Source organism: Mus caroli, unplaced genomic scaffold, assembly GCF_978045245.1.
Source record: "Mus caroli unplaced genomic scaffold, Mus_caroli_1 scaffold_18, whole genome shotgun sequence".
NCBI classification, from domain to species: Eukaryota; Metazoa; Chordata; class Mammalia; order Rodentia; family Muridae; genus Mus; species Mus caroli.
Genome location: NW_028227273.1, coordinates 50,123,275 through 50,148,155, shown reverse-complemented (window position 1 = coordinate 50,148,155; position 24,881 = coordinate 50,123,275). Strand labels below are relative to the sequence as shown.

Below are 24,881 nucleotides of genomic sequence, written 5' to 3'. Positions count from 1 at the left end.
GGCTTAGAGCTTCCTACAGTTGCTGATAATAAAAATAATGAGCAGAAAACTGATCAAGGTTAACTGCTGAGAGCTGACAATATCGTTGACATATCTCTGCTGGGTTCTGAGACATGGAAGCTCAAAGCTAAGAAGTTTATTAAAAGGCCATCATCCATTTGTATAAGAAAAGAGAAGGCAAGTTTGTTTTGTTTTGTTTTGTTTTTCCCCTTAGAGTCTCTGCCACCTGGTATTCCCAAGGGGTCACCGAATCAAGTACTGCCTAGGCCCAACCCTGCATAGCTTCCTGGATTAGGTGAAATCAGGTGTGTTCAGGGTGCTTTGGGCAGAGATAAGAAGGCAAACTTGTTGCTATTTCCAACATAAAGACTGTGTTTTAATCTTTCTCAAAAGTCCCCTAACAGAATCATAAGCAAATTTCACTTAATTGATTTTAAATGCAAACTTAAAAGTTGTTTTGCTAACTTTAAACAGAAACAAGAGTTGGCTTTTTACAGGACAGTTGGTGTATTTGCATATAGATGAGCTTTGGAGTTTTTATAACTGGGTCCCCACTTGGCCTTGATCACACAGAGCCTGGGTTTCCTCATTCATAAAGGGACTTTTATAATAACCTGATCACGGGAATACAGATTCCACGGAAAACTATTTAGGGGGAGATTTTCAGTGTGTGTGTGTGTGTGTGTGTGTGAGAGAGAGAGAGAGAGAGAGAGAGAGAGAGAGAGAGAGAGAGAGAGAGAGAGAGATGAGGGCAGGTGCCTGCAGGGGCCAGAAGTGAGTACTGGATCCCCTAGAGCTGGGATTGCCAGCAGTTGGAAGCCATCGATTGCCAGCTGGGAACTGAACTCCCCTACCCCTGAACATGCTGTGTATAACCCAACTTTCTAAGCCATCTCTGCAGCCCTCATTCTTACATTCTTATCATAAGACAGAACTAACAAACAACAACAACAAAAATACTCTTGACTGTTCATTCCATACTTAAAACACATCAGACATTTAGCATATTTGGAACAGGTATAAAACTCTCCATTGAATTGACTCTTATTTTTTTTGAAAATCAACAGCTTAATTTTTTTTAAAAAAAGAATATATCTCAATAGCCAATTCAGGTTTATTTCTCAAAATAAAAATGGATACATAATGAGACTCAGCTTTTTCCTGGGCTAGTTCCTCTTTTAAAGCCTCTAGGTTTTTCTGTGCAGTTGAAGCTGTTGAGTTTCAGCTATTCCTTGTTTATTTGTTCAGTTTGGAAACAATTTATTTAAAGATTATCTAAATAGGACATACTTCCTTGAGTGGAAATAATTAAATTCATCTGGGTATTTATCTGATGTTTACTGACATTAATAGATATGGGGGGGGGACACCCCCAATTCAAGTTTAAGAAACATTTACCTGAGTTTGTGATTCAAGAAAAAGGCAGTACTGTAATAACATAAACTTTCTTCAGAAGTCTAAAAGATATCTGATGATTAAAACTAATGAATTTCTATGCTTTAAATCTGCCAAGGTTGAGATTGTACAGATTGGCAGCATTTCAGCTCCGAGTGACTGGTCCTCGTTATCCTCAGATACTGATATAACTCTTTGCCTTCCACCACGAATGCAAGGTACTAGTTAGAGAGATGGGAAACCATCTTCAGATGGGGAAGGGCTGGCTCCTTACACAACAGGAAAACTGTCTCATAAAGCCAAGGGGCTGGAGTCAAAGCACATTCTCCACAGATGAAAGGGACAACTGACAACCGCCACACAGCTACGAGATGGAGGTCCGGATGAATACAAGTTAGGTTTGCAAAGTCCGGATTTAGCTGTGCCAGACAACTTCCTCAGCAAGCAGTTTGATCTGTGTGTCCAGTCCTCAAAGGCAACAGTGAGTTAGTGGGATACTCCTCTCTGCCTAAACTGAAGGAAATCACAACAAAACCCAAGGAAAGACAGTGGTGATTAAAATATCACACAGGAACAATAGACAGAGCTCTGAGAGTCTTGTAGAAGTGCCAGGGGAGGGATTGGGGGACCCGGAGGGGTCAGGGACTCTACAAGAGAACAGAGACAACTAACCTGGACCTTTGGGGGCTCTCAGAGACTAAACCACCATCTAAAGAGCATACATGGGCTGGGCCAATGCCCCCCTGAACATCTGTAGCTAATATACAGCTTGGTCTTCACGAGGTTGGGGAAGGGGAGGCAACAACCCAAGCTGTTTCTGACTCTGTTGCCTGCCTGTGAATACTGTTCTCTGTAACTGGCCTCAGTGAGAGAGGATGTGCCTAGCCCTGCAGTGACTTGATGTGCCAAGGTGAGTTGGCAAGCCCCAGGGGGGCTTTGGTGGGGGGGCTCTTCCTTCTCAGAGAGAAGAAGGGGAGGGACTATGTGAGGGGGAGAATGGAGGAAGAGAGAGGACTGAGATCTGGATGTAAAGTGAATTTTTAAAAGTGTGTGTGTGTGTGTGTGTGTGTGTGTGTGTCTATGTCATACACACAGAAATACACACACACACACACATCACAAAGGGATAAAGGGTATTTGGTTGTGACGTGAGCCTGAGTTGTTCTCCTTTTGCGGAGAGATGGCCCAGCACACTGGGAAATAAACAGGCCTTCTAGTAGGACAACGTGCAGTAGAGGAGAGCCAGCCTACTGTTTAGCTACATAGCATGACATCAGCTACACAGCATGCTGAAGTGAAGATGGCCAAGTGGCTATGCCCACTGGCCATGAAGAGAGACTGAAGCTAGGTTTACAGCTCCCCGTTGCGTTGAGTAGGTCACTTAAAAGCCTAGCCCCAGTGGTTTATCTGTGAAGTGGGAATAATGATCCTGATTGGGTTTCAATGAGCATGGGAGGATAAGGCCCAATTTGATAAGCTATCTGCCTTTCGTGGTACCTATTTAGTAGCCAAAAGTTTCTGTCTGTGAAATGAATACAATAATAACTACTGCCATGTTTGGAAGACTAGATGACAAGCATTTTGATAACTCCTAGGATCTATATGAAAATTATTGCACTTTTCAACTCACGTGGGCAGGCTCGACCTTGTGACCTAGGGCGTCTTTTGTAGAGCTGTTGATTTTAAATGAAGGTGGCAATACCATGTCTGAATTAAGCCCTCATGGCCAAATCAAATAATACACAGTGAATGGCAAATCAGCATCATTATCAATGAAATAAAAATGGGACTCCACACTGGACGATCTCTGTGTGCACCCAGCTCTGAAATACTTCTGAGATCAGATGGTATAATTAATGTAGGACTTGAGCATACAAGCCACTCAGCAACGAATGTCTGGGTGGCTTAAATAAATACCACAATAATAAAATGCCATAATTAATCATTCTAAATTTCTCCTAAGCTATCAAAGAGCTATAGTACTGAGAAGTTTCACATAAAATTTCAGCCTGCCGGGTATCAACTAGAATGGTCCCTTAAAAGACAACTTTGCTTCGAGTGGTAGCCTTTTCCAAGGATATGCTCACTAACACCCAACAAGAGAAGAACGCTTTGAACTTTGTCTCTCAGAGGATTGGCTGCAGCTCAGTCAATCTCCTTCAATGTCAGTTCTCATCCTACGATCATATGACAATGGCAGGGGAAGGCACGAGAGAGACTAAAGAAAAACAAAGTATAAGAAGTATCCTAAGGTATCCACTAGATAAGGTATGAGGAGCTACAACCTTGTGTTTCTATTGAAGGGGAATATTCTGAGTCACCCCCATCCCAGGCCTTACCTAATACTCGGTGAATGAGCAAACAAACCATCGATCACACAGGTGCCATTTCTGGGCCACTGACTGGACAAAGGACACACTTGCCTAAGCTTCAATTTTATCAACAACATAGGGAGGAACAAAAGATCTCCTTGCCAAGCTTGTGAAGATCTCAGCACATGGTCAGGATGCCTCTGTGTCCATCATGCTGACATCCTGAATCAAGCATCTTTCTTTATCTTTGACCCTGCTCCTTCTTGGACTTGGTTTCATCTCAGAAAGAAATTCCCATCTTTTCAAATAGCATGGTCTTGTGGTGGGAGAAAAAGAGCTAAATTATCTGTTTCCTGAGAATGTGTAATCCTAACTTAAATATATGCTCACAACAAATGTGTGTTCACATGTATTTATTTATGTGTGCATGTGTATTTATGTTTGTGTATATGTGTGTGTATGTGTATGTATGTGTATATGTGTTTTTACATGTGGATCTGTTTGTGTGTGTTTGTGTATGAGTGTGTATATATGTGTGAGTATATATTTTTGTATATTATGTGTGTATGAGTTCGTGTATGTGTGTCTATGTATGAGTGTGTATGTATGTATACATATGTGTGTGTATATATATATATATGTGCATTAGTGTGTATATGTATGTACGTGAGTGTGTGTGTGTGTGAGTGTGTGTGTACAGTAATTAATGCCTACAGTGAAGATAAGTAACCTTAACTGGTTCTCATGAGTGCTTTCTGAACAGCACTTCCTGAAGAAACCTGAGCCTTCTGGGATTCACTCTGCCCTCTGATGAGTCAGCGCATTATCACTACAATCACTACTGAGGACTTTACAGAACCTAGCTCTGCAACAGACCTTAGGGTTAACCATGAATCGGCTCAGCCTTGGGTGCCTTTGCCTGAACCCATCAGAGCCACATGATATGGCTTGTCTTTCTGGGTCTTTAGAAACAGGACGACAGCATCAGGAGCTGACTCCAAACAAGAATAGTGAGACCCCAAAGTATGAAAGTATCCAATGTGGCCTGAGGTCACATCCTGGGTGAGTGGCAATTACACAAAAGCATCTAAAATCTCTCAGAAGATATCAAAATAAATCAAAACTGATGTTGAGCTTTTTAAGATTTGTTTCTAAAGACTTATTTATTTTTATCTTATATGTATGTGTGTGGTTTGCATGTTTGTATCTGTGCCAAATGTGTGCAGTCCCCAAGGATGACAGAAGATGGAGTCAGAGCCCATAGAACTGGTGTTGCAGGTGGTTGTGGGTGCTGGGCACTTAGTCTGGGGTCTCTGGAAGAGCAGCAGTGCTCTTAACCACTGAGCCACGTCTCCAATCACCGTTGTTAAGCTTTTGATATTCCCATGATGCTTTAAAACCACAACTCAGTGTCCAAAGTTCCTCACTGCATTGCAGGAGTGTAAATGTTTGTATACAAATATTAATGCTCAGGAACAAAACCTTTAGCATCACAATTTATGTGTGCACATTCTCGAGTGCTCGAGAAATCTGAAATAGTAAATTATCACAAACATGTTTCAATATCACTCCACAAACTCCTGCTGCCTAAAAAAAGAGGAGTTTAGCAGGAACTGAAAATCAAATCTGACCTGTAACATAAATTTGAGAGGGAAAAATCAGGTCTTTCCAATAATGGACCTGCTGTCCTTACAGGCATGATGGACAAAGATGATTGTATGGGAGAACGGGGAGAGCAGCAGAGATGTGGATGAATGGTCCTCGAGACACAGATGAACCCAGAAAGAAAAGCCCGTAGCTGCATGGAAGCAAGCTCTCAGCTGCCACCAGGAACACTCAGCAGCCATATAGTGATCTTGCAGAACTGCTGGAATCATGTATCTTGAGGAAATCCCAGCTACCTCAATAAACCAGGAGCAGTTACTAAGAGCTTGAGTCAAATTCTCATTGGAAACTAGATGGAGTAGTTGGAAACTAGATGGAGTCGGGGGGGGGGGTAGCTTTAAAAAAGAACCAAGCACTTGACATAAGGAGGCAGGGTATCCCAAGCATGTAATTGTGTTTTCAAGAATGCTCCAAGGTTAGAAACGAGTCATAAAGCACCAACAGCAGAGCAGTTTTCTAAGTTCTCCACCTCCAACAGTGTCCCTGAACTTCACCTCTGAGTTCCTAAGAGCATTATGCTGCCTTCCTCTTTATAAACCCCAAACACAGCAGCACAGACAGCACCAGACCCAGGCTGCTATAAAACAACCAGAAAGGGGCTGCTTGGGTGTTTGACTTCCATCAACAAAACTGCAAACAGCCATCCATGCAAAGGGAGGGACCCCAGGAAAGCAGACTGTGTTCACAGAACTAGACCAGAGGGCAGTTGCATACTCCCTCAGCTGATATGTGAGGGGCTGTTTGCCTTCATACTCACAAGTAACAAAAATGGCCAAAGCAAAAATCCCATGTCTGTATGATTGAGCCATTAGACACTAAGAATAAGAAACACGAGGGAGGGACCCTCCAAACTGGCTACAGGAAAACTTGTGAAATGTTCTGAATATCATTAGGGGTAGGAGTGGGATAGGCAGAGAGCTTTGTTAAAGCCCAGCAGAAGAGAGAGAGAGATGAGGGAACGAGATACCAGCAAGTCCCCATGGGTAAATACTTGGGTCACTCATGAGTGTATAAATGGTGCTAGGCTTCACATAGAGAAGAGAGGAAGCAGGGAACCATGGAAAAGCCTGGGCTAGCATACAAAAGCTTCTTTCTGCTGGCACTGCCAATAGAATGTAAAGCAAGACAATGGAGAGTCCCATTCAGTGTGTCTGCAGTAGCCACAGCTACAGATGGGGAGCACAGCTAGAGCTCCTCCACACTGTCACCTCTTACCATGTATCCAATTTCCCTACTCAATGTTCAAGTCAGACTGTGTGAAGCTCAGATATTCGTTGAGAAAATAGAGTATTTCAACTGAAGTGTAAACAGTCTACTTTAGCACCATGCCTCTTGACCACTAACGACTAGGGGTCAATCAGGGCCAATTATGTTAACAGCTAGTCAGTGTCCTCTTTCCCACACACTTCTGTCACAATAAACATATTTCACAGTCATCTATACTTTTATAGTTCAAAACAGTGTACATGAAATATTCAAGGCTACATGCTATGCGTTCTCCAGAAACCCTTTCTGCTAGACTGAATTTTCAGAATGAGATTGTCTCACTCCACTCAGATCCTCGAGTTGAATGACTAGCACTATTTAAACATGAATAGCCTCCTCTGCTTAAGTCCGTGCTGTCGCAGACCAGTAACGCACATTAGCAGAGTCTTGCTGTTCTCTCAAAGTAAGAGTGGATATGAGAAAGCTTTTCCCACCTATAAAATCCTGTGATTCATGCTCAGGCAAGTGAGCTCCCTGGTCAGTCCTTTCAGGAGACAGCAGTTGCAACAGAAAGGACAGAAGCCATGCAGGTGCTGACTTGAGATGACTATGAAAGACAGCTGATGGGAAATGTCACTTCCATCACCAAGTGGCTCACGCTAGAGAAAGCCTGAGAATAGGATTCTGGCTTCTCATCTGGTCCCCGAACCAAGCAAGCTAGCAGACAGAAGCACTTGGCAGGAAACCAACCCACTGAGTCATAGAGCCATGCATGGAAATTTCAGGAAAGAGCAGCAAGCCATTTGGATAAAACTGGGTGCTCAGTAGGCACGCCAATGGGTTATTAATGCAAAAGCAGGGCTTAATGAATCCCTGGAGACAATAGCAAGGAAGAGAATAAGAAATTGTAGGTGCAGACAAAGATAGCGTATCTTAGAGAAATGGTGGAAATCAGAAACAAGGTGTGCTTCTCAGCGGGGCTACAACAGGTGCGTCCACATTGATAGAAGCACCGGGCAGTGTGAGACAGAAAAGGAGGGGCTGTCCATGCTTAAAGAAAACCCCAAGAGAAGACTCGGGAGGTTCTGCCATATGTCACATTAACCTGGTGGCCTTAGCTTTGTCATAACCTGGACCCCTCTGGTGACATGGACAGAAGGAAAGGAGTAAGGTTCAAAGGATATGCTCACAATTTGAATTATAACTTGGGGGTGGGGCTGGCCATAGGACATGACACTAAGTTCAAATCAGTGTGGGTGTGGTAAATGCCGGTTCAAATTGAGCTGGTGTCAATCAAATTTGGTCAGGTACCTGGGTAACATTTATATCAGGTAAATGGTGATTATCGATTGTCCTCCGGCATTCATCCATCCTTTGAAAACTATTGTCTGTTCTGGTACTGTATTGGGCTCTAGGAATATTAGTGATAGATACAAATAGAACTAGCAATCCCCTCCTTTCTGGAGTTTACGGATGGATAGGAGAGACCAACATTAATCAAATCGTTATGGAACTGTGATAAGTGCTCTCCATGACACCCTAGGGACAGATGGTGGGAGAAACCTGGGCATCAGGCATAGCTTTCCTAAAGTCACGGTGATTAAGTCAAGACCTGGCCAGGAGGCAGAAGCTCAGAAGGAAGCTGTGGGGTTAAAAGGGGGTGGGTGAAGAGACAGCATGTATCTAGTTCCTGGGGAAGAGACAGTGTGGTCTTTTTGAGGACCTGGCAGATAGTGTCTTTATGGAGCCTGACCAAATGCTGAATGTAGCCTGAGATGAGAACGCAGAAGTAGGAGGAGCCAGGTGACATGAGAGCTGCTGCCAGCCTGCGCTGGAACCACCAGCATTCACACTAAGAGCAAAGGAAGGTCATTCCGCCTTAGTTTTTTGTTCTGCTTTGTTTGTTTAATGGGGTGGCACAGTCAGTCAGTGGTGCATTTAAAACTCTCCCTTCTGACAGCATCATAACAGAAAAAGGGCAGGGATCCAGCTGAGGGCCAGACCCAGGGAAGGACGTGCAGGGAAAACAGGAGCTGAAATGAACTCCAAGGCAGAGTCTAGGGGCTGCACTTGGGAAAACCGAGGGACAAGCAGAAGACACTAAATGTATCAACACATCATCTGACTGTAAACATGAGGCTCTTTGACACCACCTGGGCTGCGTCATGATTGGCCCTGAATGGGCAAGTGACCCTGGGGTGTTAGAACAGGGAATTTTTGCTGGCCTCACCTCCTATATTCTGATTCAAAGCCGAAGAACCTTTTTACAGTCTCCCTCAGGTGCTACTAAAATATACCAAAGATTGAAGACAATGTGTGTGTGTGTGTGTGTGTGTGTGTTTATAACCCTTTATTCCATCTTTCTTTTTCTGAAAATGTCTTTGCTGTTGGTAAAACTCTTAGTTCTGATTAATATTTTGGCGCCATTGCTAGTGTCAGCAGGCCTCCAGTCCATTAAAAAGCACTGACGTCCTGCTCAAAAGCCTGTATACAAAACACTTTTTCACACTTGATTACCATGAAACTCGGAAGGCAGAAGGGGCTCACCTAAAACTTGCCCCCGGGACTCCGAGGGCAACCAGTTAATAGAAAGCTCACGGGCCTGTGGCGTGCCTGAATCTTAGCAAGGTAGATGCTTCCTCTGTGATGTATAAGCAGCGAAGAGGTCTACCAGGAAGTGGTCATTAATTCAAACCATAGCCAGCTTTGAAGAAGGCATCTACTAGCAATATGGTCCTACTCTGTCTGTTACTTTTACCATAGCCCAGAAGGGTTAGAAGTCATCTTTCCAAGCTTCACAGTGAGGTAGGTGTGAGGAATAATCACTGGATGAAGAATTTGAACCATAGAACAAGTATCAAAGAGGGATCTGAGCCAGTCCTGCCAGGGCTTGCTCTGGTCAACTGCGAGAGACAGGATTGGGGGCTAGGGGGTGGGGTAATCCAATGGCAGAGTTCCCCACAGACTGCAAGCCACATGTGATCCCCAAAAGTCACCACAACCAGCAATTAAAAAGCAAGTCAAGTTTTTAAGCCTTTCCCCTTCCCTCTATTCACTCTGATAATGTCTCACACCTAAGTTAACATTCCTCTCAAAGCTTTCCACCCCTCCCCACTTAAAACCACCCTGTCAAAGCTTGCTACCAGACACATAGATTTCCTATTTCAGCTCAGTGGATTTCAAAAAAATCTCCTCAGGCTCCAATTTTCTTAGTCACTAGATAAGTCATCACTGACAACCTCTGCCAAGGCTGTTGTGTTAAATTCCATTGAAGCCAGTTGTTTCTAAACTATGAGAAAGCAGATCCTGATTGAACGAGACCTCCAAATATTAACTAGATGTTCATAAGTGCATAGACTTATGAAATTTTGTTCCTGGAGTATGTTTTTATATGTTAAGTGATTAAAATATGACATACATATTAGTATTAAGTATTATACATATACATATATGTATAATTTATATGTTCAATATATCAAATTAAGAATGGCTTAGAACATGCTTCTTGCTTGAAAATACATAATACATTATTATTGTCATTCACTCCACATGGGCAATGCACAGTGGGTCTCTGCGAGAAGCCCCAGAAGCTTAAGGATGATCAAAATCTAGCCTAGCCCGCCTAGGTCAGATGTGTCTGACAGCCTCCCCTGGATTGCCTTCTGGTTGTATATTCCCATCCATTGCAGTCCCCTGAGCCTTGGCCTCCAGGCCATCACTGAAAGCAAAAGGTGGTGAGCAAGATCCCTAGGCAACTAATAAAGAGGAATGGCATGTATACATGTTTATATACATATATTACATACATGTATGTAAAACCAACATGAAACTATAAGGAAAAAAGATGATGTCATAGAAAGAAATGGAAGAATGAAATCAACATGTTCTCTGGAGAGAAACCTAAAGACAGATTCAGCCTGAATTAAGCAAGAGGTAGCACACAGACTCCCTATTGCTATTACTAGATGTGTCCAGAAAGAAGAAAATACAAAATGGAGTCTTTGGGACAAGAAATTGATTGTTCTCAGATAATCATCCCTCTCTGATTCTAAAACAATCTACAGAGACTAAGAGAATCCCATCAGACAGAAATCCGAGCACCTTCTCCACGACACTTTGTGGACATTACTGACAGGCCAAGCAACAGCATGAGCCTGTGGCTGCCAGTCCCTCCCAGGAGCCTTGCTCTTTAAAGATAGGAACTCACGCTACATCTCGACTGTGCGCAGAACCTGCCTCCCACAGCTAACAGACAGGAGACAGTGTTTACACACAGGATTTGTGTTCTTTTTAATAAATGAGAATTGTGATCAGCAGCTTCCTCCAGTGAGATTTCCGGCACACACATGGGCGAAGCAGCAAGCCTATTTACCTGGATGCCCTGCCCAGTGATTCTCAAAGGAAGGAGCCTGGACAGGACTTTCCGGTGACGCAGAAAGTCAAACACAGTGCCACCAATAGAAAACAGAACGACTTCCAATGGAGTGTCTGTTTTTGAGTTGGTGGCCTCACCTCTCTTAGGCTCCATGGTCCCTCTGGGTAATAGGGACACTGGCTTACTTCCCTCTCCAAATCCACACTGGTGGACCCAGCAGCCACTCTGTCTGAGCCTCTCTTGGGTTCCCTGTCAGTCACATTCACAGCCACCCCCATCCCACCCATGCCCACGTCTCCTCCTGGCTTGTCTCCCATCCCAGAACTATGTGGTCACTTGGCATTTGAAGAGAATAGCAATTTGAGACACACACTACTCAGCTGTCCTGTCCTACTTCTGAGAGGATTATGCTGATAAACGCTTCAGGACAAGCAACAGTGGACTGAGCCTAGGTCAGCCAAGCGTGCATAGGTTAATCCCACTAGCATAGTTGGCTAGAGATCCTCTTAGTTTCTAAAGGAGCTTTATCCCCCCCACCACCCCGAGGGACTACAGAATCGGATTGAAGTGGAGGAAGATGGCCTAACTTATCAAGGTAACTGCTCGTGCAAGTTACATGGCCTTGGACTATCTGGTAAACCATTCCACCTAGTTATTATTTTTAAAATTATTATTATAAACACATGCTTTATAGAACTACCCTTTAATCATTAACAACGATTTTGTTGCACATTAAAGTATAAGCTAGATACTCCTCATGCATCTCTTTTAGGAGACCATCTTCCCTGGGGTTCCTAAATAATATCCAGTGCAAAGCAGAAAAGGGAAGTGGTCACACATGACACGTGCTCACTTAGATGGTTAATGACATGTCCAACTTGATAGAGGTACAGGTGACTGCCTACTAAAAATCTCACACTCAGAAACAATGACTGTAACAATGGAGTCTACTTCAGCCACCTACATCTATTTGCAGAACAGCTTAAGGCATCAATAAACACTTTAAAGTACAGATCAGAAACTCCAGAAGTATCCCTTTAAGAAGTGTGTCTTCTCTAGCACACATGACAATATTCAATTTGGCCCTAGAACTATGCGGATGTTTCTTAAATCTTTTATTCAATAGTCAGTAGTTGTACGTAGGATCCTGGGAGAGCTACTTTATTTTTCTGGCCCTCGGTTGCCACAACAATACTGCCTATCTAAAAGCCCCATTGTGAAGGATTGTGACTTAACCTCATTGGAACAGTGCCTGGCTCGTGATATGCAACAATAAATGATAGCTAATAAGAATCCAATCAAATAGAAACTACAAAGACTAAGTCCAGGATAATATTCCATCATACTTCCTGAAGAAATCAATGACCTATTTATTCATTTATCACCAAGCCCTAGGCATTACTGAAGACAATAGGGACACAATGATGAATATAACATGGCCTTAGAGTTTGAAAAATGGAAAATCTGATGCAAGAGACAACGTGTGGTCAAGTCGTTGTCCCCACATGGAACGTGATGTAATGGAGTGTTGCACAAGGTGGCAAGGGAGCCTGACTCAGTGAGTGGACCAGAAGAGGCCTGGCAGAGGCATGACAATAGGTCCAAGTCTGGAAAAAAGAATGTCTGGGGGAAAACAATAAACAGAAGGATATGCCAGGAAAAGGTAGGGATATGATGGCATATTACTAAAGAGACTGTGAGTGAACTGTCAAATGAGCGGCACGCACATTCCACAAGGAGAAAGCCACTGCAAAGGATACAATGGCCCATCTAGTAGATACCCAAGAATCTAGTCCTGCCTGAGGGTCTACTGAAAATGGAAGTCATAGCAGAAACAAACAAACACTATCCTAAATACTTCCAGCATCTACATTCATGGAAAATTAATTTTCCTTTAGTATTTAACAAACAACTCATACCCTCCTCCAAGTCTTCCCCCACATCATAAAATAATATCCCTGTCCTCCAGCTGCCCAGGTAAAAAAGTTCCAAGTTCTACACTCCCTGTAGTGTCATCAGATCAGCTCCTGGAGCAGCACCTTGACCATAAGCCTGCTTCTACCGTTGGCCCATGGGATGCATGCACCCTATACAGAGCACCTGAAGGTGGCATGTAAACATGTCGGTGATTAGAGAACACCCATCCCTTGGTTCCTATCCTTCAGTGGCCCCATCCTCTGAGGTCCTCCATAGCTTTTCCAAGGCCTGCATTTCTGAGTCTGCTCATTCTCAAGAGTCCTCCCATCTTCCTCAGTCCTCCCACCTGCATGAGTCCTCCCACTGCTTACATGCTGCTCCTCAAGGCCTATCTCCAAAGATTCCTTCCCCAACTTTACAATCAAAATTAGTTGCTTCCCTTCTTCCTAAGTTGCTCTCTGTACTAAGTGCTTCATTTTCTGTTCCTGGACACTTATTTTGAAACGATGCCGTGTATACTCGTTCTGCTCCTTTATTGGCTGTAAATGTCACTGAAATGTAAGCTAATGAGAGAGGACCAGGTCCTCTTATAAAAACATATTTGCACAGAAGATTACATGAAGTAGATTGCAGATATAAAACACTGCATTTTCAAAATTTCATAAAAGCCATTGCAAAAACTGCATCTATTTGATTTCACTTACAACAGTGCCTAGCAAAACATTAAGCCTCAATTGACTTCCTGCATAAATGATTAAGAGAAAAATATCAGTATATACTGTCCTTCCAGTGATGAGATCAAAATTCCATCCCACAGAGCCCAAGGGCATGAATCACCAGAATTACTTTTACGTACAACTGTGTCATACAGAGAATTTACAGTGGCAGCTGTCATGAGAAGCACCTCCTAGCATGGCATCTTCAACCTCCAAAACCATTGCCACATGCTGAGTCAAAGGGGGTTGGCATTTGCAACAGGCTAGGTGTTTCCTGGTGCCAAGAGACAGGCAGCAGATGTCAGAATGATAAAAAAGAGTTGGGGAGGAGGCAACTTCCTCAGGAAGCTGTGGGGAGGCCCTGGTCCCTCAGGCAGAAAGAACATGAGCCATCAAAGACATCAACAGAACGGCACCACCGGCCTGGCACAGCAGAGAAGCCAGCCCACCATATGGCTGGAACCTTTGGCCCTAGGAACTGCAAGAGACATTAGAAAAGGCTAATAATGAACCACTAAGCACTAACTATTTCCTTGAACTTCATTTTGCTGTGCTGGGACTCTGAAGAAGTCATCTGCCTTTGATGTTGGGCAAGACGAAGAACTTCAGATGTGCATACAACCATGACCACTGTGGGCTGTTAGGGGGTAAACAACTCAAGAGGACCAAGCTAACAAGAGAGAATCAGGCTCTGTGACAAACATCCTTGAACAGAGAATTACAAGAACTAGAATGCCGATAGGAAATGCCAAGAAGTTATCACTCTAGGCAAGTCTCAAGAATGTGAGTTCTGCAGCTCCTTCTAGTATGAAACCAATTGGTTTAACAGCAGAAAATTATATAGAAATGTAATTTCTGCCATAGTTCACTTTCAGGAAACCAGAATGGCCTGGATAAGAAATTAGAAAGCACGGTCCATGCTAACAAGAAAATCATGATATACTTCTGCTTTCTTTGCACCTATTTCTTCTCTATTGGATTCTCATCAAGTCTACATTCAGTGAGACTCTTTGCTTCAGAGAAGTCCACACCAGCCAATGGAGAAAAACAGATACACAGAAGCTGAGAAACAGTGGCATTCCTACAAATGCTCAGAGAATGGAAAGGAGCCTTTGGAGAAAGGCTCTTCCCAGGAAGATAATGAAGAGATCTGGGGAGGAAGTCCACCTCCTCAGTAGACAGACTACTATGAAAAGCATGGTGCGTGAGGGCCAAGATCCAAATGAGCCTCTTCGGTTAGAATAGATGAAGAAGAGCACATTCCCCTGCTCTCTGCCCTGCCAAAGATGGGCTCTCTGCATGTGCTGGGATCAAAAGCACACTTAGTAAATAAACAAGAAGGTGAATCCTGAGATTCACCCATGATGTAGCTACTGTCCTGGTGTTCCTGGATTTCCTGCTTGTCTGGTTTCAAAGACTCCGCATACCCTTTACTACTTGCAGGCATCTTTGTCCCTGCATCCCTGCAACAACGTGAGGGCATTTAAAGAATATCCACACAACCAAGAGCAGAGCATGTCCAGATACACCTGTGCACCTTGGCTTTGGGAGGCTGGAGAAAAAGCTATCATGGCCAGAAGAGGACAGTGAAGAAAACTGTGAAAACAACTGATCCTTAATTGGTCCACCAATACCAAAGCCCCCCATGTGAAGGACCAGTATCTTATAAGACAGACTTCTAGGATGCTATCAATACCTGTGGAATTCCATAATTTCATTTTAAGAAATGGACCCAGGGAATATTAGCTGTCCTGCTGCTACTAACATGCCGAGCAACTGCGAGCAAGGAGCTCAACCTTCCTGACCCTCTCAAGAGGGATGGTAGTGGAGAGATGCTGCTGCCAACTGGAGGTGAACCTGTTCTGCAGAGGGGAGGTCACACTCCTGATCTTCTTCGCAGATGCTCTGCCCCCGATAAGTCCCTGCTTTCTCAGAAGCTTACTCACACATCTGCATGTAGGGATGCCATTAAAGGTAGCCTCCCCACTGCCTTTCCAATGTCTGGCTCAAGGATGTCTAAAGTACCTTTAGGTTGTCGACTTTTTTTATGTTGTTTGTTTGTTTGTTTGTTTGTTTGTTTGTTTGTTTGAGACGGGGTTTCTCTGTATAGGTTTCTCTGTTCCAGAGCTGTCCTGGAACTCACTTTGTAGACCAGGCTGGTCTCTAACTCAGAAATCCGCCTGCCTCTGCCTCCCAAGTGCTGGGATTAATGGCGTGCGCCACCACTGCCTGGCTTACAGAGCTCTCCGGTGACTTTACTCATAGATTTAGGCCTCTTAAGTGGATCGAACATCAGCCAGGTTCAAAGGGCCATTTTAAAGTCCCATAGTAGGAGGCCAGAAAGAATGAAGAGCAATGAAGCTCAGCAATGAAGAGCACTTGTTGCTTTTATAGAGGATCCAGCACTCATAAGCTCTAGTTCCTGGGGATCTGATGCCCTCTTCTAGACTCTGCATACCACATACATGCACTACACATTCATACATGCAGGCAAACACTCATGTACATTAAAGCAAGCAACATAGTAAAGCCATTAGTCGTCAATATGTTAACAAATAGTTAAGGATTAGAACATAGAAATGAAAAACTTAAGTAGCCTAGTGGTTACCAAATCATATGATGTATATATGCATATAAAAGTATTCATGACTGTAAATGATATAGAAACACATACCCTCCTCTCTCTCTCTCTCTCTCTCTCTCTCTCTCTCTCTCTCTCTCTCTCTCTCTCACACACACACACACACACACACACACACACACACACATGGACACATATTGACAGACTGAGAATTTTTATAAGATGGCTATTTTGAACTTTGATCAACTGAAGTCCAGTACTTTAAAGTTGTAACATCCACAGGCTAGTGTGAACCTCACCCTGGCACTTTTATCATGAGCACATCTAGCACACATTTTTAGCCATTTGCCTCCTGTGTGCTGTTTGAAGTTTCAGACAGGTTAAAACCTGGTCCTCTCACAGAGTACTAACCTCCTTCCAGTGTACTGAGACATGTTATTTTTTATTTTTATTTTTTTACAATTCCAAATTACTTTCTATGCAACTGCATTCATTTACTAAACAAACCCAAAGAAAGAAAAAGCTACTCCTAGGAAATATCCAAGAATACATTTGCAGAGCATGGGCAGGACACCGAAAAGAGGTGGGTCAGAAACATTTCTGTTTTGAGACCATTATGCATACTTAAGGATAGCCACTACGGAAGAAAACCTAGCCATCAAAAAATGCACATTTAGAGTTTATTGCATGTTTTATTTTGACTTGTTTTCTCATTAGTCTACTCTGCCTCTAGGAAGGACAGCAAGAAGATGAAGGAATATTCATTGACCTCTTGATATTTTTGACATGCAGATTAAAGATCTGCCACGATCCACACATCCTTGTCAACGGGACCTCAAAGCAATCAAACGGATCCTAAAGTAAGGTCTGTATTTGTACCAGTTGGGTAGAAAACCAAAAAGAGCTGGGATCTCAATGCATCATGGCCAGTTATGACCTGACGCTGGTGTTAAGAAGAAACAAAGCGACCTGAGCACCGAAACATATAAGCAGAAATGCAGTGTGGAGAACCGGAGCTAATTATGAATCCAAAATGGGTTCTGTCTGCCTGAAGAACTATTCACTGATCCTGCCTCTAACTACCAATCAAGGCTTCCTGTTAGCCCTTGGCTATTTTGAAGCAAACTAAATGAAACTGTTATATGTGTAAGAAATTTACACTCAAATCCGAGTCGGCAACACTCATCTTCCAATGGTCAGGGTATGATGCTGTCCCCTGCACCAGCTGGATACAATATAGAATTTATATCACACATTCTCCCACAGCGCAGCTCTTCCCACCCCTCCACAGTGTACACCACACAGCTATAAAGCCCAACATTAGCAGAAACCTTCATTTTCATCCCCAAGTTATCAAATGTCAAAACGGTCTTAATAAAAGGAAGAAATCAGTATCTTCGCATCTTAAGTTTTTCACGAGCCGATCGCAGCTCTGGAAGTCACGAAATGAACACATCTTCTCTGGTAGCCCCTCACCCCCAGCCTGCCAGACTCCAAGTGAAACCTATGCGTCTGTCTTACCTGTAATCTGACTCTGTCCTTGTGGATTAAAAGGACTTGGTGCAGAGTTCAGGGAGGGCCGTGGGTTCTGAGGCGGGACACCTACTCTCATACTGGGATGAGGAATGCGCCCTAAATCACTGAGGCGATCAGAGAACAAACTAGGTTTAGAGTCATCAAGCTTCTGTCTGTGCCCTGGAAACAGCAAATCATAAAATAAAAGCACATTAATTAGCTGAACAATTGATCGTGCTATATAGATATGTGTAACATACATACTGGGTGGTTTAAGCCAAGGAATTATCAACACTGATATTTATTATGATCCGTCTATGCAAGCTGCTCTTCAAGCACCATAGGTGACAGACCTTCCTAATTCTATCTGTATGTGGGGACTAAGGGTCCCAAGGGTGACCTGGAATCAAGGGTTCAAGAGGAACTCTTGGGGTGCCTCCTCTAGCCCTGCAATAAGAGGATGGGGAGACTGAGTGCTTCCCTTCTCGCTTCACAATGCGGAGCCCTTCTGAAAGCTCAGGGAGTCAGCTACATTCTCACAAACCCAGGGCAGGAGCACGGGCAAACGCTTTTTGGAAGGCCGATTTCCATAGTGTCTCTAGTGATCTGTTTTCTTTTTGTGGTACAGCTAGCTACTTATTCCTTGCTGAAAAGTTAAAACTCAAAAAAGGGAAACAGAAAGGAAGAAGGAAGGCAAAAGGAAAAGGGGCAGGAAATGCGGGGGGTGGGGGGGGGAGATAGAGGGGAGGGAGAAACATAAGAAGAAAAGAAATCTGACAAAGAAAGTCAGATTTTCAAAAACGTATCTGGGGATTTTGAGATGTGCTAAAGCCCAAACGCATATAATACACCCTATTAAATCACATAGAATATGTTTTCTTTTAAATTTACCACTGTAGCTTTATGCAAGAAAGTGGAAAGTGGTGTTGCGCCAAATAGGTGACTGTGAATGTGGTCACCCATTATGAGAGACAGGGAGAGAGGGAAGGAGAGAGGGAGATAGAGAGACAGGGAGGGGGGAGGGAGGAAGGGAGGGAAGGAGGAGAGAGAGAAAGGAGGAGTGAAGGAAAGAGGGAAGGAGAGAGAAATAGAGAAACAAATAGGCAGACAGACAGACCTTTTCTTTCTTCTGGTTTATTCAAGTTATACAGCAAAGGAAATCTGGGTATTAAAGAAATGTGCAAATTAAAAAACAGATCAAGTACTGAAACATCTTCAAAAGTCACAAACTCATCCACTATAAGGGATGTGGCAGCGTCTTGGTGCTGTGACCATGTGTGGCTGTGCACCTAACAGGAGAGGGTTGCTGTGCTGGGGAGCCCTATCTGCTGCTCAGCGCTTTAGAATGTGTGCTCAAACAACGGGAACTGATGTGAGGCATGGTATGGGAATGATGACTGAATGAGAAGATGCACTCGGAAGCAAAACTCAGGGAACCTGATTATTACTCATCCAAGAACAAACCCCTGAACGTGGATTATGAATAGCCTCTGTCGGGAATGGGTATCTGTCATGGCCTTAAGTGCTGTGACACCTTACCTTCCCCTACATTCAGCACAAGGGGGACAAATATGTCAGGAGAGGGTTAAGTTGAGCATTAGAATTCCCCAGCTATAAGCTGTCTTCATAAGACAAATTCCTTATTTTATTTGCCCCAAAATGTATTTTCCTGTCTCCCTTTTCATTGCCTACCCAGCCCAAAGAAAACAGACAGGAAGCCAAGGCTTGGTAATATGAGTGTAGCTGTCTCCACAGCCAAGCGTGTTCCAACTGGGCCCATTAACTGAAATGCACCCACCTCCTACTTCCTGCCAGTGTGTGTTTTGGGCAGTGGATGTAACAGAAGGACTAGACCTAGTTGAAAACATGATCAGGAAAAAAACAAAGGAAATCCGTTGTTAATTGTCATTTTCCCCCACTTTATACAGATTGCAAATAGATTTTAGACACCTAAAGGTCTTTAGAGGTGACCCAAAACAGCCTCTAGACCCAAACGAATAAATTATTCATAGATGAAGTGGCCAAGGCCTGCCCAAGCAGGGCACCCAGGCCATGGCCCTCAACTCTTGACTAGCTTGGCCAGCACGGCACAACAGCTGTTACATGCAGGACGTGAGCTTCCTAGTCATCATGAGGTCTCATCAATGCTGGCTTTCTGTCTTTCTCTCTGAGCTGCCTCGGGTCACTCAGTGTACGTAGAACACTTCAGAAGTGAGCTCAGTGAGGTGTCAAGACTAGTTTTCAACCTAAGCTGAAAGAATAGCTAAAATTCAATCACAATAACTCACCCATTCTCTGGATAAATAAATGGCCGTCGCAGAACTTCTCTGTATAGCTCCCTGGCTCTAACAAGTTTCAAAATCAGGGAATTATTATACAAATACTTGTCATAGTCAGATGCATAGAATATCTTTCCTCCTTTCTTTTCTGATCTCTCTCTCACTCTCTCTCTCTCTCTCTCTCTCTCTCTCTCTCTCTCTCTCTCTCACACACACACACACACACACACACACACACCTATTAAAAGCTTATGAGCCACTTTCTGGAATAGAGTGGTAACTTCCCTGAAGGCTAGAGAGAAGGCTGTTCAATCTTACATGGACTTGTATACACCGCACTGTGTGTTCAGCATGTACGATATATGGGCTCATCTTTATTTACTCTTAGCCCAGTGCTGGTCCTATTAGGAGAATGCAGACAAGAGAAAAAGGACTTTGAATAGTCCTTGGGTGTGAAAAATGTAAAGAGCAGGTGAAATTTTTAAAGGCCCAGTGACTTTTTTTTTTAGAGTTATCCTCAAAGACAGCTACCTCAGATGTGCAGACAACCTAGAATAACGTATAGCGTATCTATCAGAGGATGCCAATATAGAAAAGCATATGGATTTTCTTCTGTGTTTCTCTATCCTCTCCTAGGAACCACCACAATCACTACAAGATCCTTACAGTACAATGCCAAACAAAAGCCAAATAGGTTCTTCATCTTTCAACCATGACGAATAGTGGCTGCCGCTAAACCACATCGCAGGGCACTCAAACGACAGGCTGAAAGACACGCTGCAGTCATCAGCACCAGGCAATCCCTCCAGAACTAAGAACACAGGACACAACCGAGTCACACTCTGAGACAAGGACAGGGTGACTGGCCCTGGACAGGTGACTAAACCTTACTTGCCCCTTAAGAGGAGCTAGGCCAAGCAGCAGGCAGATGCAGAGAGTGGGCAATTTTTCTGTTACTGCTCTAGGGGGAAAAAAAATCTAGAAGACTCTAGGATCTGAAGATAAGCACCCACCTGCCATGCAAGCAACAGGACCAGAGCTCGGATCTCCAGAGCCCAGCAAGTGTGGGTAAGCACAGGGCTCACATAATCCCAGCACTCAGAAGGGACAGACAGGGGGATCTCCAGAGCATACCGGCTACAAGACTACCCCATACTCGTGAGCTCTGGGTACCAGTGAGAGACCCTGTGTCAGGGAATAAGGTGGACAGCAACTGAAGAAGGATTGAGGAAGGATTCTGATGTTAACCTCAAGCTTCTACACACACACACACACACACACACACACACGAACACCTACCTCTACACACTCATGAAAACATGTGCTCAAATCACACATGGCTATGGGGGGGGGAGGGGCGCTGTATGAAAGCACAACCTGAAGCCTCCCCTCTGGCTGAAGCTTCTTTCGCCATAAGACAGTCATCCTTCTGGACCAGCTGAATAGGAACAGACTCCCTCCAGCTCTGAAAGATATGAGCATCCAGGTCCCGGCGTGGAGGGGCTAAATTCAATTCCTAGGTGTACATTCTGGAGGGAAGCTATCTTCCTAAAGCTCCCTGTGATCTAATACGAAGGCGGGGCCAGAAAAACCCCTGCCCAAGATGGTCTGAGATCCAGCATGAACCCCACCTTCACACCAATGACTCCTCCATTTCCAGATGGAGCCCCGCCTTCTGTCCTGAGTCCTAGGTTTTTCTCTCCTATTGCCTCCTTGAGGGATCCCTTAGGGCATATCACAGGTGTCTTAAATGCATAGACTCAAAACAGAACCCTTGAGTCACACTCCAAAACAGCCTATTGCTCCATATAGTCCCTAATGTCGATGAACATCACTGGCCACTCAGATGCTTGCAGTCAAGAGCTTAGATATTTTCCTTAGTCCTTATGTCCCACATTCAGCCTACCCCAAATGCTGGGACTTCTGCCTTGATACATTCTCCTATCTCCTCAGTTCTCTGCATTCCTCCAAGTGCAACCTTAGTCTCAGACTCTCTGAGGGTCTGGCGTTGTCTCCTCTGAAGTTTCCCATGCCAGGACTTCCCTATACTCCTAAGATGAAAATCTTGATTTTTCTGTATGGCCTACTCCTTATTGATTAGATCTAGAGTAACTACTACCTCTTTTGAAAGCCTCGCCCTGATTCCCATAACCAAAATATGTCCCCACGCTCTCGAGCACAGCCTTTACCTTCCTTTGTAGCAGTTGTCACAATCTGTAATTATCTTGTATATTTATTTGTCCCTCCTCAAAAACTTGAAATCCCAAGCAAATGAGTGTCCTGTCTCTTGTGAACAGCTGGGTTCTTATAATCTACTCAGTGCCTGCATTACAGTAGATGCTCAATAAATATTTATGCAACCGCTGACGAGCTCAATAGACTCCCCTTTCAGAGAAACATCTTGATTGGAAGAAAACTTACTGGTGCAGTGCATCATATTACAACACTATCCCTTCAAAATGCTTCATGGCTTTTTGCAACATTAACGGAAGCCAGTAGCCAAAGGCTTTCTTTAGAAATAGGCCCTGATTGGTGCTTCCTGGAACACTAGACTAGTGGCCACGCATTTATGCTAAAGTTCACTGGCTTTTTGAAAAACTCCCACTTCTCTCAGTGCAATCCTTAAGCACTGTTGAAAGCAATTTAAAACTGGAGAGATGGAAAGGGTAGCAGATATAACCTGAACTCTACATTTGAAAGCAATGTACTCTTTTGTGGATGAGGACCCAGGGAGGACCCTGAGTTCCCATGGGAGGACATGGCTTTCCCAAGGTCACATGGTTAGTGGTGGGACTAACGCTTGGATTTCCTGATCACAAGCCCTAATGTTCTTTGCTCTCCCAGCGCCAACCAGCTTATTTTAGGACATGACAGTGCAGCAGAATCCATTCAGGGGAAATCATGACCAAAAATGAATTTTAAATGGACAAGAACAAAAAGTAGTTTTCAAAAAAGATTTCTTTCAAAAAGTCCCAGTGTACGTGGGTGAATATGACTTTTGTTGCAATAGACGCGGGCCCACAAGAATAAAAGCATGAGCAAAAGGTCACAGCATTCACATATGCTTATAGCAGACACATGAGGAACTGCTAAGCCCCTGGGCCACAGTGTAGCCAACAGCCCTGCTGATCCCTACGCACACAAAGGATAGCGACTGGCCACTGTAACTTCTGCTTTCAAAACTCAGACATCTGAAATTGGCATGAAGAGACTGGGAAGTGTGTGGTCTGTGAGCAATGCAAATAAAGACATCTCTGCAGCATGAATCGTGTCGCTCGTTTTTATAACCAAGACACTGAGAGATGCCTCACATCTTCTGAGAACAATGTCCGCCCCAGCCAGAACTTCCCACTGTAGGCAACTGTCTAAGCCGCATGTGTGACGCTAACCAGTTAGATTGTTCCTCCTCCAGAAGGCCAGATACACCAGGAAGAGACTGGACAGGGTATATTTCATGATGGGTGTGCTGTGAAATGTCAGGTCCGCCCTAACATGGAATGAAAAAGTCCCACTGGGGATCGCCATGTCCACTTCAAGTTCATCAATCTAGTCGATGAGTATTACACATCTGCCACATGGGAGCCACACTAGGCACTGTAAGCAGGAGGAGATGGGAAAGGGAATGAGATATTATCTTGCCTCCAAGAAGCTCAGGGTATAGTGGGAGGAAAAAGGCAGCCATCATGGGTGACAGAGGAATCGCTGAGGTGAAGGTAACTGGGGGCACTAGAATAGGAGCTGTTAAATATATTTTAAAGTCATTCTCTGTATGATTCTTTTCGTCGAGTTCTCAAGAGCACTGACATATACTTAAGGGTCAAATGTCATGGTATGGAGTGCTCACTTCAAAACATTTCAGCTAAATAACAGATGAAACCGGTGTGGCAAAATATATATGTAAGGTACTACACGGCTACACCTATATTAGATATATTTTCTGTGCGTGTTTGTAAGCTCCTTCATTATAAAATAAAACTGATCATGAACAGCACTATGGAAAGCACAAGGAGTCTTTGGTTTTGACAAAAAAAGGAAATTTCCACTACTGAGACCACTGTGCCCACCCTAGGGCCGAGATTCTGATCAGCAGAGAGGGACAGCTAGCTGGAAGGCACGTGACAGAAACAAGATAAATATCATATGAGACTAGATGATGTCTAACATGTACATGCTGTTAATCTAACCCAGGCATACCCTCTTCAGATCACTTTGTAACTACAGGCCAGGCATTAGTTTTTTTTTTTAATTTTTCTACAGGCCAGGCATTAGTTTTTTTTTTAATTTTTTGTCATTGTAATCCTTTCTTGTTATATTTTAGATTTATATGTTAAGAGCTTTATTTTTCTTTCTTTCTTTTTTCTTTCATTATTATTATTATTATACTTATTCACTTTACATCCCACTCACTGCCCCCCACCCTGTCACCCCTCCCACAATTCTTCCCTCAATCCCCCCTTCTCGTCTGAGAGAGTGGAGGTCCCCCCTGGGTCCCCACGACCCTGGCACATCAGATGTGAAAGAACAGGATGGATGGCCAAATGTCCATGAGAATGAATGGAAATCTGCAACTGACGGGGTTGTGGGGGTAGGGAGCATCTCCAGGAAGAGACAGAGACCTGGGATAAAGGATATGCCCAAGAATTAATAGGTGTGTCCCTAGCTGTGACTCACAGCATTAGGGATATCGGACCTAAAAAGGCCACCTCATATAGTCAGGCAGGAACCCCAATGGAGTGTGATATGGACACCAACCCACCCATGAAACTTTGGACCCAAAATTTATCCTGTCTAAGCATTGGTTCTTAAGCTATGCGATACAGTGTAGAGAGCTGTCCTCTAGAGCCAGATCTCCTGGCCTACAAAATGATATTGGGCAGCCCTCTAACCTCTGCCATGCATGCGGGCTTCCCCAGAGCAGAG

At 43.8% G+C, this 24,881-nt stretch overlaps 1 protein-coding gene across 7 annotated transcripts in view; it reads right to left on the bottom strand.

The window, feature by feature from the left end:
• The window catches only part of Runx2 (RUNX family transcription factor 2), a 316,322-nt gene that overhangs the window by 141,374 nt on the left and 150,067 nt on the right, over positions 1-24,881 (bottom strand). For 5 of the 7 annotated variants that reach the window (XM_085832576.1, XM_029471397.2, XM_021186134.3 and 2 more), the window contains one exon: positions 17,689-17,862. The exons of the other annotated variants lie outside the window; for them this stretch is intronic. In XM_085832576.1, the coding sequence (XP_085688702.1) occupies positions 17,689-17,862 (174 nt within the window). The remainder of the gene's footprint in view (positions 1-17,688; positions 17,863-24,881) is intronic. 7 annotated transcript variants of the gene reach the window in all.